This window comes from Sphaerodactylus townsendi, linkage group LG01 (genome assembly GCF_021028975.2).
Source record: "Sphaerodactylus townsendi isolate TG3544 linkage group LG01, MPM_Stown_v2.3, whole genome shotgun sequence".
Taxonomy (NCBI): domain Eukaryota; kingdom Metazoa; phylum Chordata; class Lepidosauria; order Squamata; family Sphaerodactylidae; genus Sphaerodactylus; species Sphaerodactylus townsendi.
The window spans coordinates 170,891,246-170,905,852 of NC_059425.1; the positions used below are offsets into that span (position 1 = coordinate 170,891,246).

A 14,607-nucleotide genomic window follows, 5' to 3' on the forward strand; every position below is an offset into this window, starting at 1 on the left:
GTCATCCAGTCCAACCCCTTGTACGATGAAGAGCAGTTTGGATTTATACCCCACCTTTCTCTCTTGTAAGGAGACTCAAGGTGGCTTACAAGCTCCTTTCCCCTCCTCTCCCCACAACAGACACCTTGTGAGGTAGGTGGGGCTGAGAGAGTTCTGAAGAACTGTGACTAGCCCAAGGTCACCCAGCAGGAATGTAGGAGTGTGGAAACACATCTGGTTCGCCAGATAAGCCTCTGCCACTCAGGTGGAGGAGTGGGGGATCAAACCCGGTTCTCCACATTAGAATCCACCTGCTCTTAACCACTACACCACACTGGCTGCAGGGAATTCACAGCTGATCCCCGCCCCTTGCGCTCCCCCAGCTCTATGCCCAGAGGGAGGCAAAAATACTCCAGGATCCCGAGGTCAATCTGCCCTGAGGGAAATTCCTTCCTGACCTCAGCTCTACCCTGGGCATATAAGAAAGGGCCACAGGAGCCAAGCGTTGGTTCATCCCTTCCTGCCCTCCCTCTCACGATCAGCCTAAATTAGAGAGTTGGTACCTGAGTGGCAATAGCCGTGGCAGTTTTCCGGTTGTCCCCCGTCACAAGCACCACGTCCACGCCCATATTTTGCAAGGTGTGCATGGCCAGGGCTGCCTCCTGCTTGACGGAGTCCGCGATCGCAACCATGCCACAAAGCATCCCTGCAGAAGGAGACAACTCCTCTTCATTCAGCAGCTAGAAACCAAACGCTGTCCTATACCAGTGAGGGCAGACCTACGACACGCGTGCCAGAGGTGGCACTCAGAGCCCTTTTTGTGGGCAAGCACGCCGTTGCCCCAGTTTGGGCACTCTGCAGGGGCATAGCGCCGAGGGGGCGAGGGGTGCGCAATGCACTAGGTGCATGACCCTGCAGGGGCATGGCGAGGGCATTCCGGGGGGGTGTTGGGGGTGTTTCAGGGCATTCCAGGGGCGTTCCAGGGCATGGAAGAAGAAGAGTTTGGATTTATATTCCCCCTTTCTCTCCTGCAGGAGACTCAAAGGGGCTTACAATCTCCTTGCCCTTCCCCCCTCACAACAAACACCCTGTGAGGTGGGTGGGGCTGAGAGAGCTCCGAAAAGCTGTGACTAGCCCAAGGTCACCCAGCTGGCGTGTGTGGGAGTGCACAGGCTAATCTGAATTCCCCAGATAAGCCTCCACAGCTCAGGCGGCAGAGCTGGGAATCAAACCTGGTTCCTCCAGATTACAGCTCATGTATCTAATCTGGAGGGGGCAGACAGGGCGTGGCAGCGGCGCAGGGTGCACGCATGCCCCGGATGCAGTTTCCCCTTGCTCTGCCCCTGGCCCTCGGTCCCTAAAAGGTTTGCCACCACTGTCCTATACTGTATTCATCAGCCTTCCAAGAGAACAAGAATATATCTAAAACATGTTGTCTAACCTACCAACCTTTACACTAACACACAATACTAGAGCCCAATTCTTGTCTTCAGAAGAAAAAAAAAGACAGTTGTTGGGAATATGCCTTTGACAGGCATATGATGCTGCTCCTATTGACTGAGGGCCGGGAGTGAATCAGCAGCCCATAGACGTGGTAGGCTTGAAAGTGGCAGGTAAGAAACTCTGTGGCCCTACCCCCCAGCTTTAGCCACTTGTACAAGACAAAGAAGAGTTGGCTTTTATACCCTGCTTCATCTTTAAGGAGTCTCAAAGCAGCCTATAGTCACCTCCCCTCTCCCCTCCCCCACAGCAGACACCTTGTAAGGTAGGTGGGGCTGAGAGAGTTCTGAGAGAACTGTGATTAGCCCAAGGTCACCCAGCAGGCTTCATGTGGAGGAGCAGGAGATCTAATTTGGTTCTGCAGATTAGAGTCCACCATTCATGTGGAGCAGGGAATCAAACCCAATCCTCTAGATTAGAGAATCTTAACCACTGTATCACACAGGCTCTTAACCACTGTATCACACAGGTTCTTTCCTATTTTCTGATCTGTTCTCTTCTCTCACTTCCTTCCACTTGCGCTGCTTCTCCCACATGGGATCCCCCTTCCTGCCTCCAGAGCTCCTTTGAAACTCCTGTGTTTCCTTGCAAAGGAGGGGAGAAATAAATACACAAGAAAAGTCTTATGTTCCCAATCCTTCTACAACATAGGTGTCAAACTCGCGCCCCTCCAGATGTTATGGACTACAGTTCCCATCATCCCCTGCCAGCATGATGCTGGCAGGGGGTGATGGGAACTGTAGTCCATAACATCTGGAGGGCCGCGAGTTTGACACCTGTGTTCTACAATACTGAAGCCGCCCACCTCTCACGGTGGAAATGGCCAGTAGCATTTAAAAGTTGCAGGACCTTGGTAAGATTTCACTGGTCTACCCTTGACCATTCATATCTTTCCCCTGTCTCATCCTCTGACCCCCTCAAGCTGGACTCCAGCCAGCCACAGAAAGTGCAATAAAAGGGCGTTTAAGTGTGTTGGCTACCCATTTATAGCCACCAAAATAGCGGTTTGTCCTTTGGTTTCATGGCCGGTCATGGCTTCATGAACGTCGCTGGAGATAGGCAAGCCGTTCCGCCTCATCCACTCCCGATTGCCGATCAGTACTGAGTAGGTCTGAGGGGCTGCTGAATCTGTCAGGCACAGAAGTAATAGTGGAGTAGGTAATGGGAGCTGTTGTTCAAAAGGTGAAAACTGAGCTTTCTAAAAGGCTCCAAAAATCACAGCACAAGGGTTACAAGATCAATACTCTTGCCTGCCCAAAACCTGTTCCATACACATATTTTTCAGTAGGGCCAGCTGCTACACAACTACATATTTCAACGAAACCTATTTGTCTGGTAGTTTCAGAGTGTCTGACAAAGAGACCTTTGACTCTTTAACGCTTATACCCCAAAAATCTTGTGAGTCTCTAAAGTGCTACTGGACTCCAATCTACTTCTCTGGTAAAATACCAGCATCCTTGAGCCAAGAAATCTATCAAATATGTTGGAGCTTCTTGAGGAATCCATAAAATTGGGATGCAGAATATAAATGATTGGGAAATTTCCAATTATTTATCTCCTTTCCTCAACCCAAATGTCTCCATGTCAGTATCCAATATGGTTTTATTGGCTTGAGTAGGCCAAGTTTCTCTCTGACTCTGTTCTCAGCCAGACCAGTCCTCCCCACTTTCATTAAACTGACAAAGTTAGTTAGTTAGTTTATTATTACAGCATTTAGGCCAGCCAATAATTTAAAGTCATAATACATATAAGTACATAGCGTTCCATTTGTACAAAAATCCAAAATATAAAATCCATTATAAAATCTACTCATTAATAACATTAATTACATTGACTTCAGGTATTACAATCGTCATCACACAATGCAGCTCTCTGTCTTTCCTGGGCCTTCTTTGTTCTAGAATGCTCCCCTTGGGTCCTAGTGCCTACCTAGTGCTGTCACCAAGGCACCAGGACCCAAGCAGAGCATTCTAGCTCAGGGGTAGGGAACCTTTAACACTCAAAGAGCCATTTGGACCCGTTTTCCATGGGAAAAGAAAACACTTGGAGCCGCAAATAATTTTTGACATTTAAAATAAAGATAACACCATATATATTGAGTTTTTTTTACCTTTTACTCCGCTCATTCTGAGAAGCGCATGGATGTGTCCACCCTGCTGCCTGCAGGGTGGGCAAGGATGGGGCCAGAGCTCGGCCTCGCCGGCCGCCGGGAAAGTGCCTACCCCGCTCTAACGGGGTGGGCGAGAGGGGAAGCCCATGGCACGGCCCAGCCGGCCACGGGCAGTTGGTTCGCCCGCCCTGCTGCCTGCAGGGTGGGCAAGGATGAAGCTGGTGACTCGGCTCGTGGAGCCGCAGTGCAAGGACAGAAGAGCCGCATGCGGCTCTCGAGCCGCAGGTTCCCTACCCCTGTTCTAGAACAAAGCAGGCCCAGGAAACGGCAGATTAATTCACAAATCTCCTGTCATCCTTCAGTGAGAAAGAGTATAGCCCCTTTCTCAAGTCACTTACAACTTACCTCCCACTTTGGAAAACGGAGTCTGTGAAATCTGGTCTGCAGGAATTCTATCACTGTCACCAAGCGGTGGGCTCAGGCTGCCCAAATGCTGCTCCGTCTCACCCAGCACAGCTTCTACACTGCTAACTTTACAGCTTATTCCACAGCCAGGAACTGTCTGGAAGTCTTGACAATACCCTAAGACGTCCGTGCCGAGCTCCTGAAAAACCCACATTTATTAATTTATCAATTAATTTATCAATTACAGGCTCGGGGTGGTATACAACAATATTAAATAATTAAAACAATTTAAGACATTTAAACATCTCAGCAATAAATACTCTATATTGAGAGGCAACGTTATCTCGATGTTGAAACCATACAGCAAAGGGCACAAAATGAATGTGAACCACTCTAACAGATTTCGTAATGATGACGACAACGAGTTTGGATTTATATTCCACCTTTCTCTCCTGTAAGGAGACTCAAGGTGGCTTACAAACTCCTTTCCCTTCCTCTTCCCACAACAGACACTTTGTGAGGTAGGTGGGGCTGAGAGAGTTCTGAAGAACTGTGACTAGCTCAAGGTCACCCAGCAGGAATGTAGGAGTGCAGAAAAACGTCTGGTTTACCAGATAAGCCTCCACCACTCAGGTGGAAGAAGAAGAAGAGTTGGATTTATATCCCCCCTTGCTGTCCTGTAGGAGACTCAAAGGGGCCTACAAACTCCTTTCCCTTCCCCCCTCACAACAAACACCCTGTGAGGTAGGTGAGGCTGAGAGAGCTCCATAGAGCTGTGACTAGCCCAAGGTCCAGGAAAAGCTAGGTCTCCAGAACTGGCTTTCTCAAGCTAGGGACTACAGCCTTATTGCTTTCACTAAATGCTGCTGATCAACTATCCAGAGTCTGTTTATTGGCTTAAGGACTGAGACCTAACAGGTTTTCCAGAGCTGCTTGATTTCATCCATAATTGTTGCCAAGGCATAGAAGAAGAGGAGTTTGGATTTATATCCCCCTTTCTCTCCAGCAGGAGACTCAAAGGGGCTTACAATCTCCTTTCCCTTCCCCCCTCACAACAAACACCCTGTGAGGTAGGTGAGGCTGAGAGAGCTCCATAGAGCTGTGACTAGCCCAAGGTCACCCAGCTGGAGGAGTGTGGAATCAAACCCGGTTCTCCAGATTAGAATTCAGAGTTGATCGTCAGGAGAGGTCCAGATGTTAATCGAAATTGCCTCAACCATATGTCTGGTGGAACAACTCTATCTTACAAGTCCTGCAGAATATCATAACGTCCCACAGGGCTCTGGTCTTCTCAGACCCCCAACCATGCTGAGTGTTGCAGTGTGCTTGCCCTGGAAGCTCAGCACGGGCAAGGAAACAGGGCACAGATGGTAACATACAAGTGTATATTTTCCTTCCTGATCTGAATGTTAATTAAATATAGGTCGAAAGGTACCTCTTTGCAATATCGAGTGACAGCCACCCCTAAGGGATGTTCACTGCTGGCTTCTGCTGTGCCCACGACAGCAAGGATCTGCTTCAGAGAGAGCGTAGCGGCAACATCGCCTAGCAAGAGGACTCTCATGACTCTGGGAACCCCGTGAGTGATCGTCCCTGTTTTATCAAACATCACAGTATTGACCTGCAAGAAACAAAAGAAGCATTAATAGCCATAATCTTCATAGGAGCCTTGAATTAAGACTGTACTATCTGAGACTTTTAAGGAAACAACAACTGAATGGAAAACTCCTGGTGTCCATAGAGAGTGTCTTAACCTACTGCATCTGTGTATGGTTCTCCAGTTGCACAGCGGCAGATAGGAAGGCGCTCCAAAGGGTGATCCCTACTGCACAGAGGATTATCAGCTGCCCTCTCCCCTCCTTGGAAGAACTCTATAATTCCCGAAGCCTAAAGAAAGCCCAAAATATTCTTAGAGGCCCGTCTCATCCAGCACACTCTCTTTTTGAACTGTTACCATCTGGCAGACGATACAGGTCTATCAAAACTAGGACAAAGAGGCTTAGAGACAGCTTCTACTCTAGAGCTGTGGCTATGCTGAACTCCGCGGCTTTGTGTTGATGTATTTGGGGCTGTGTAGGGATGGGTGGAGGAAGGGGAAAGTGAGGATGGGGTTAGCTCCTTATACGAGTTCAATAATGTTCAAACAAGAGACAATTCAGCTGATGGAAATTCTTTTGGAAGTCTCTAGTATTCAACACTGTCTGAAATTACCAGGTGCATACAACAGTCAGGTGTATCTAATTAGGAGTCTGCAGTGTGATCATGGAGAGAAGAACCCAAGCGCAATGATTCCAATTGAAGCGCAAAAAACCAAGGCATGGAGCAAAACGCTTTGCGTGCTAAATGGCGTTTTCGAACAAACGTTGTCTTCTTCAGTGCATCAAAAATCCATAATTGGGTTGTTAGCATTCATAGACATGATAAAGCTGTTGGCACTTGCAGAAAGCTATTATTTAGCCAACTGGCTAAAGGAAATGATCCTAAATCTCTGATATGTGGAACTCGCTCATTGAGCGATACACCTGACTGTTGTATGCACCTGGTAATTTCAAACAGTGTTGATTACTAGAGACTTCCAAAAGAATTTCCATCAGCTGAATTGTGTAGATCGTAATCTTTGGAAATGTTTCACTGTATTTGAATGCACTTCATGTGACCTTATGTGTGCCTTTTCATGCTACTTGCCTCTTGCACATTACGTTGTTTGTTTTTGCCTTGGGTGGGCTGTTCATTTCCTTCCTGTGGCTTCCATCCAGAGCCATGGGCTGATATCCACCATCTTGGGTGAGGTAATTAATTGCCTCCCCCAAGATGGTGGAGGTCAGCCCATGGCTCTGGATGGAAGCCACCAGAAAGATGGGACCACCGACTGACCACCTGTTGGAGTAAGAGAGGTTCTTTTGTGGGTTTTAAGACAGAATGGAATCCAGAGGTCCAGCACAAACTTAAACCACCAATGAAAATGTTGGTAGGTTGGCAATCTCCCACTCCACAATGGGACAAAGAATTTGTACATGGAACAATGCAAGTATTTGGGAATTGTACAAAAATTTGGTGTATATTTATAAGATCTATTTAAGGTGCAAAAGGGTATCTGCTGCCTTGTGATCTTAAGCTAATATTGATAGGATGTTTTCAAAAAGGATAACTTGTGGAATCTGTTCTGGAAGTTACTTTTCGTCTATTGCCAGCAATGAGAATGATCTGCACAGTTGCTAACTGGAAGAAATCAAAACCATCAACATAGAAGGGCTGGTTTAAAACAAATTTGCAATGTTCTACTAATGACAAAATTAATGGTGTGCAAAATATAAAAACGTGCTCAGTTTACAAACCTAATTGCTTTATTAAGAAATGGCCCATGTTTGTTAGGTTTATTTATTTATTTATTTATTTATTTTATTAATTAGGTTTATAGACCGCCCTCCCCCGAAGGGCTCAGCGCGGTGAACACACACAGATAGAGCACAATAACAATTTAAACCACAACATCAATAAATACAGGCTCTAATAATTAAAAATAAACCCTATCTCATCTTAAAAGCAGCATTAAAATTGGTATTAAAACAAGAATGGCATCTATTATCAGTTCCTCTAATCCCAGAAAGAGGGGAGAGACGGTAGAATCCACTTGATGTTGTATAGGGAGGGGGCCCCCATCAAAGGCTAGCCTCCCCAAAGGCCCGGCAGAACAGCTCCGTCTTACAGGCCCTGCGGAACTCGATGAGATCACGCAGGGCCCGGACTGTTGGTGGAAGGGCGTTCCACCAGGCCGGGGCCAGGGCTGTAAAGGCCCTGGCCCGGGTGGAGGCCAGCCGTATCATTGAGGGGCCAGGGATCACCAGTAAGTTGGCCTCTGCCGAACGCAGAGATCGATTTGGGACGTATGGAGTTCTGGAATATTAAATATTGAGGCTGAGTTCCATTATATATATATCTTGGTTAGATGCAATTGTTTTTATAGACTGTAAAAATAAATTGAAGAATTTATACCTGTAACAAGCCATTGAACACTGAGGCTAGAGTGGGAGAGACGTCTAGAAACATTTCTGAGTGATGTAAGATGGGCTCAGATGTGACAAAACACCAAAATCAGAGCAGCAGAGAAAGATGTGATTCCAGAAGCAGAATGGGAGACGACCAAGGTGGATGGGGCTACAGCAGGTGGCCTAGCCATTAAGGAAGAGCCAGGGCCTAAATACCAAAGCAGGAAGTTCACACATCATTCCTCCATCAGTACTGTTTCCTCTTCTTGGATTCCTAAGATGTTACAGCCTATAACCCCCAATTTTCCAGAGATATTAGGGCAGGGACGGAGTGAGGGGGAAAAGCGGCCGGTGCACTGGTGCGTCCTCCGCTCCTGCCAAGCCCCCGTCCGCCCCTGCCACGCCCCCACAGGGGCGCACGCCCGGTGCATCGTGCACCCCCTGTCCCCTTGGAGCTATGGTTCTGTATTAGGGTGGCTTACGTCTGTGGCTATGGGTTCCAACGGAATCCCCGTGCTTCTAGAGAATACTGCAGATTTGAGCAACAGGAAGCAGGCAGGAGAGTCCTCTTATGCCACTGACTCCCAATTGTCCATGCCCCTTTTCCTGTGTTGGTTTGGACTTCCAGGGCAAACAGGCACAAATCTCTCCTCTTCATTATCAATTATGCTAGTTCCTGAATAAAGTTTATCTACATTGGCGCTACGCCACAGTTTGAATCCCACCACCATGGGAACCTGTTATTAAAATTTTTGGATCCCACCACTGGATAAACCTCTGGGGAATTCAACAACAATAATAGTGCTGCTCCATCCTAGTTGGAAGGGAAAGTTGGCCAGTCAGGCCAGCCTTCCCTTCCAACTAGGATGGAGCAGCAGAAATACTCTCCCCCAGTGGCAAAGCTATAAGGGGGCGGGGGGGTGTGCCGTGCACATGCCTGGGGGGCGTGGAAAATCGCCCCCAGGCCCCTCCCCCTTTCCCCCTCCGCAGCGCCCCCGTGCGCCCCCCTTCCCCCCTTCCCACACTTACCTTAGTTCCTTTCCTTTTTGATAACTTTTTCAGGCTGCAAAAGGCCTGTTCGCAGTAAAAACGCCCTGAGGAACTACAGTTCCCAGGAGGCCTTGGGGCTCACAAGGTCTCCTGGGAAGTATAGTTCCCATCAGGCCGTTTTTACTGAGAACAGGCCTTTTGCAGCCTGAAAAAGTTATCAAAAAGGAAAGGAAATAAAGTAAGTGTGGAAAGGGAGAAAGGGGAGTGCCACGGGGGGGGCGTCATGAGGGCACTGTGGAGGGGGTGTGGAAAATATAAAATGTGCACCGGGCGCAGTTTGGCCCAGCTACGCCTCTGCCCTCCCCTCTGAATCTCTGGGGAGGTCCTCTGCTTCCTGTCAACGTAATCAAAACCAATCTCAAGAAATGCGTGACTGACAACAAAGCTATTGAATCCCAGACTGGGAATTTAATAGTAGCTCCAGGCATGGATGAGCAGCGACAATATTAACCTTGTGTGCCATCTCCAGAGGCTTCCCACCTTTGATGAGAATACCGTTCTGCGCGGCGACTCCTGTGCTCACCATCACAGCCGTGGGGGTGGCCAGCCCCAGGGAGCAGGGGCAGGCGATGCACAGGACTGTGATGGAGGTCTGGAAAGCAAAGCGTACGACGATCTCTGCTTTTGAAATGTGTTTACTGTAATGCTGCAAGGGAAAGGAGAGGAAAATGGGTTTTGCTCACCAGGGAAATCTAGCGGTTTTGAAAGACCGTAAAGCGTTTGCAATAAGCAGACAGACATGCTTAATTGTCATTGATGCTGGAGCTTTGGAGACAAATGGCTAAACTGATGCTGGAAAATGCAGTCCTGCTAATGATGAACAGGCTCTGGAGAACCAGAAAATTCCCTCAGATCTAAACTGGCTTCCATTCACGTTCAGGAAAACGAAAAAATATTGGCCGGTTGTGACAGCTGCAAAGCATTTCCCATCCTGTTTAATTCAGCCGAGGTCTGCTTATTTCCTCTTGCTGTTGATAAACAGCTGGGCACCCTCTTCTTTATAGTAACCTTTCAGATATTTGCAAGATTGTGTACTAGATATCCTAGTTTTGACTCGGATCCCATAGTAAATTTCAGGTAACGGAAAGAAGGGTTCTGTGTGCGATTCTGTTTTGCCTTTTCTTCCCTTCCACGACATGCTTTCAGCTCTCCCCACATACTATCACGGGGGGTACGGCATACCACACAGTGGGACATATGGGGTCAAATGTCCCCAGGGTGCAGCCGTTTAGTCATGTGGGGGTGGAAAATCGCCCCCCACACCAGTGGTGGGATTCAGCAGGTTCGCACCACTTCAGCAGCACCGGTTGTTAAAATGGTGCTTGTAAACAACCAGTTGTTAAATTATTTGAATCCCATCACCGGAACCGGTTGTTAAATTGTTTGAATCCCACTACTGCCCCACACCCCTCCTTCTCCCTGGATCCATACACTGATTTCAAGACCTGGTGCAAAAAAACATTGTTTGGTCATGGTGTGGGAGGGCTGCTGCCCATCCAGGGGGGTTGTGCAGGGTGGGGCGGGGTGTTAAGAAGCAGAAAACTCAGATTTAGCATCAGGCTACATTTTGCCTAGATATGCTACTAACTGGGGGTCTCCTGTACCTCAGAAGCAGTATTTCAGGGAACATCCCTCGATACAATGGGAGGAGGGAAATGGGGAACTCCTGTTTCACTGATAACAAATGCCTTCCAGTAATGGAGATTTATTGCAGAAGGCAAGTCTTTTGCTCCTGTAATCTAATCTAATCCAATTCTTCCCAACCACCACTGATCCTGAATTGCTCCCTTTGGCTGTTCAAAATAGATGCAGGACTCCAGTGCTGAGCAGATCTGTCACAGATGTTACCTACAAACAAGCTGGATTTTTTTAAAAGCAGCAATATATACACTTGTTGAAGAATAAATGAACTGGAATAAATGGACTGGACAATCTACAGTAGTCAACCACTTTGGAAATCATTAACACTGAGTTATAACAGAAATGAAGGATACATTCTTATCTATCATCTAGAAATCTAAATGAGAGCTAGCATGGTGCAGTGTCAGACTAGGTACAGTGGTGGCGAACCTTTGGCACTCCAGATGTTATGGACTACAATTCCCATCAGCCCCTGCCAGCATGGCCAATTGGCCATGCTGGCAGGGGCTGATGGGAATTGTAGTCCATAACACCTGGAGTGCCAAAGGTTTGCCACCACGGGACTAGGAAAACCAGACCCAAATCCCCGCTCTGCTATGGAACTTGCTGGGTGACATTGGGCCAGATGCATGCTCTCAGCCTCGACCCTGGCAAGTATTTGGATGAGGGACATTCAAATACCAGGGGTAAGGAATACCAGGGGTAAGACAAGGAGGCAGGCAATGGCAAACTACCTCTGAACAGCTCTTGCCTCAAAAACCCTTTAGGGCTGCCATAAGTTAGCTGTGACTTGGCGGCCAAAAAAAAAAAATCTAAATATCTTACTTTATGGAGCTTGGGGCAATATATATAGTTCTCCCCTTCTCCACGTTAGTTGTATTCATTACAGCACGAATATTCCATTTTACCTTGTGGGTCAAGGCAGCTTATAATTAGTTTAAAACCATTTTCAGTTTAAAAACCAAAAATAAAATAACACACCCCAAATCTCGTCCCCTTCCCCCTTAAAAGATGCCTGCCAATTCAAACTCTCTCTAAAGTCCAGGCAAACGGGCAAGTCCACTGAAGATCTCCAAGGAGGGGGGCACATTCCACAGAGCTGAAGCCATGATGGAAAAGTCGTGGGCTCTGGCTGATGCCAGATAGGCCACCCTGAGGGGTGGGATAGCTCACAGATAGCTGTTGGATTACTATCGTTGATGCATGGGGACACATGGAAAGATACAGTCCTTCAAATATCCTCACAACCAACTTGTAAGGTAGATGAGGCTAAGAGAAGGCAACTGACCCGTGGTCACCCTGCAAGCTTCCACAGCAAAGCGGGGATTTGAAGCCAAGGATCTCCCAGACTTTAACCCAGTGATGGCGAACCTTTTCGAACTGAGTGCCCAAATTGCAACCCAAACCCCACTTATTTATCGCAAAGTGCCAACACGGCAATTTAACCTGAATGCTGAGGTTTTGAAAAAAACGGTTGGTTCCTTCTTCCCCCGGCCAGCCTGCTCTAGCCTCCAGCAAGTCCGTTGCGCGCCGCTCTGTGCCTCTGTAGCATCTCTGCCTCCTCTGCACCCCCCCCCCCCGGCAGCAGCCACCCAGAGCACAGGCACCAGGCCCGCCAGCCGAGTCCTCCCTGCTCACTGCAGTGCATGCATGTCGTGCTCAGTAGCCCAGGCCAGCCTAGATGTGTGTGTGTGTGGGGGGGGGGGTGATTTTCCGCCCCCCACATGACAAACTCTGTGTGTGCATCCCCACAGAGAGGGCTCCGAGTGCCACCTCTGGCACCTGTGCCATAGGTTCGCCATCACTGCTTTAACCAGTCATTCCAACCACTGTACCATAGTGGCTCTATCAATGCCATACTTACAGGAAAGTATTTCAGCACAATATCGAAGTGTATAAATCCAATCACAATCCATGCGACCAGAGTTGCGGTAGAAATTATGATGATAAAGGGGACAAAATATCCACTAAACTTGTCAGCCAGTTGCTGGATGGGTGCCTGTAAAATTCAGAGACAAGCAGATCTTTATAATTAGGCATAAAAATACAACAGAGATTAAAGACCCCTTTCCTTTATAAAAGTGACTGATGTATGATGCACCAGTTCCCAGCCCAGATTTCCCCACAGAGGAACCTCTTGCACCAAATTTCCTGCCCAGCACTTGCAAATTAGCCAAAGGCTAAACAACCTTCTTGCAGTGTGAGCCAAACCAAAATTGAGGACAGTGGGTTTGTCTGTTTGGATCGGCATCAGTCCTGTAGATAGCAAGGTGTTTAGTTGTTTAGAGCAGTGGGGTCAGTGGTGGGATCCAAAAATTTTAATAACAGGTTCCGATGGGGGTGGGATTCAAGCAGTGGCACCACCGCACACACGCATCTCCAGTCCCTATTGGGCAGGGAGGTTGCTTTAGTAACCCCTTCTCGGCACTCAGAAAAAATTAGTAACCACTTCTAGAGAAGTGGTGAGAACTGGTTGGATCCCACCTCTGAGTGGTGTGTCCAGGGGCGTATCGTCCAGGAGAACATATGGGGTCATATGTCCCTGGGTGGTGGTCATTTAGTCACATGGGGGGGCCAGAAAATTGCCCCCCACACCCCTCCTCCTTCCCCGGGGTCCAAGGCTGGGAGCAGCCACCCTGTCCTGGCCCTCACCCATGGCCCCTGCAAGGCCTCACGGGACTTACCCGAGGGGGCCTGCCGCTGGAAGAGGAGAGGAGCTGGAGACATCCGTTCCTGAGAGGAACAACCCAGCCCACCCCGAAGACCAGTTGCGGCAAGCCCTGAGACAGCCCCGACAAGAACAGAGGGACCGGGCAAGAGAAGGGAGAGGCCAGGAACGCCGCAGTGAGTCCAAATCACCCACAAAAGCCTTTGTTTCCCCCACCAAAGTTGGTGCTGGAACACTAGGGGCTCAGAGATAGGCACGGAGAGGTGAAAGTGACGCGTTCTGTTTGGGTTGATGTTGGCTGAAGCCGGATAATTTTGGGGCCCTTAGTAGTTTTGGGGGTTTAGCATGGAATTTTTCATTTAATTTGTTTTGTTTCTGCCTGATCTCTCAATAGAGAAACGGACAAAAGTGAAATTGACAAGGCATGGGGAACGGGGGAAATGAGCCCGAGTTGCTCACAAGGCCTTTCTTTTTCCCCCACTCACCATTTCCGCAATTTCTCTGGCATTTTTAGCTTGCAAATCAAATGCTCTTTAAGTAACATTTCTCATCCCACAGAGCTTCAGATTATCCGGTGCACTCCAACACACGCCAGCTGAGTGCTCTTGGGCTAGTCACAGTTCTTTGGAGCTCTCTCAGCCCCACCCACCTCACAGGGTGTTTGTTGTGATGGGGGAAGGGCAAGGAGATTGTAAACCCCTTTGAGTCTCCTACAGGAGAGAAAGGAGGGAATATAAATCCAAACTCTGCTTCTTCTTATGGTGGTGTCCACTTGCAACCACTTTACCTTTGACATCTGAGCTTCTTCGACCAATTTCACAATCTGGGCCAGGGTGGTATCCGAGCCAACATGAGTTGCGTTGACAAGCACTGAGCCATGGGCGTTGAGAGAGCCTGCAATTACGGTGCTGCCGGGCTTCTTAGTGACAGGCATGGCTTCCCCTATTTAAAAAAAAGAGCCCATCAATATAAATTTAATACCAGCATCTCTCTCATTCCTACCAAGAAAGAGGCACACTGGAGTTTTAGTTCAACATTTGATCAAATCAAAAGCCTATTGAAAGGGAACCCCGGATCAAGGGGGAAAGGAGATGAATGCACTCTCAGGCAAGACCTTAATAAGCCAGAAACAATTAACCTTGTTGGGTTTTTCTTTCTTTCTATGTTGCTTCCCCATGGCAACCTAGCAATACTTCTCAGCAACCAAGAAACTCAAGCAGCCAAACAAAACCCTCAGTTCAGGAAGAGGTTATAGAATTATCACTGCC

General features: G+C 48.1%; 1 protein-coding gene across 1 annotated transcript in view; it reads right to left on the bottom strand.

Annotated features, from left to right (window-relative positions):
• ATP7B (ATPase copper transporting beta) overlaps positions 1 to 14,607 on the bottom strand; it is a 79,710-nt gene that overhangs the window by 31,314 nt on the left and 33,789 nt on the right. Inside the window, exons 12-18 of the mRNA XM_048499419.1 lie at positions 14,127 to 14,281; positions 12,536 to 12,670; positions 9,482 to 9,676; positions 5,430 to 5,615; positions 3,995 to 4,193; positions 2,460 to 2,607; positions 543 to 684 (exon numbers count right to left, since the gene is read on the bottom strand). Of these exons, the coding sequence (XP_048355376.1) occupies positions 543 to 684; positions 2,460 to 2,607; positions 3,995 to 4,193; positions 5,430 to 5,615; positions 9,482 to 9,676; positions 12,536 to 12,670; positions 14,127 to 14,281 (1,160 nt within the window). The remainder of the gene's footprint in view (positions 1 to 542; positions 685 to 2,459; positions 2,608 to 3,994; positions 4,194 to 5,429; positions 5,616 to 9,481; positions 9,677 to 12,535; positions 12,671 to 14,126; positions 14,282 to 14,607) is intronic.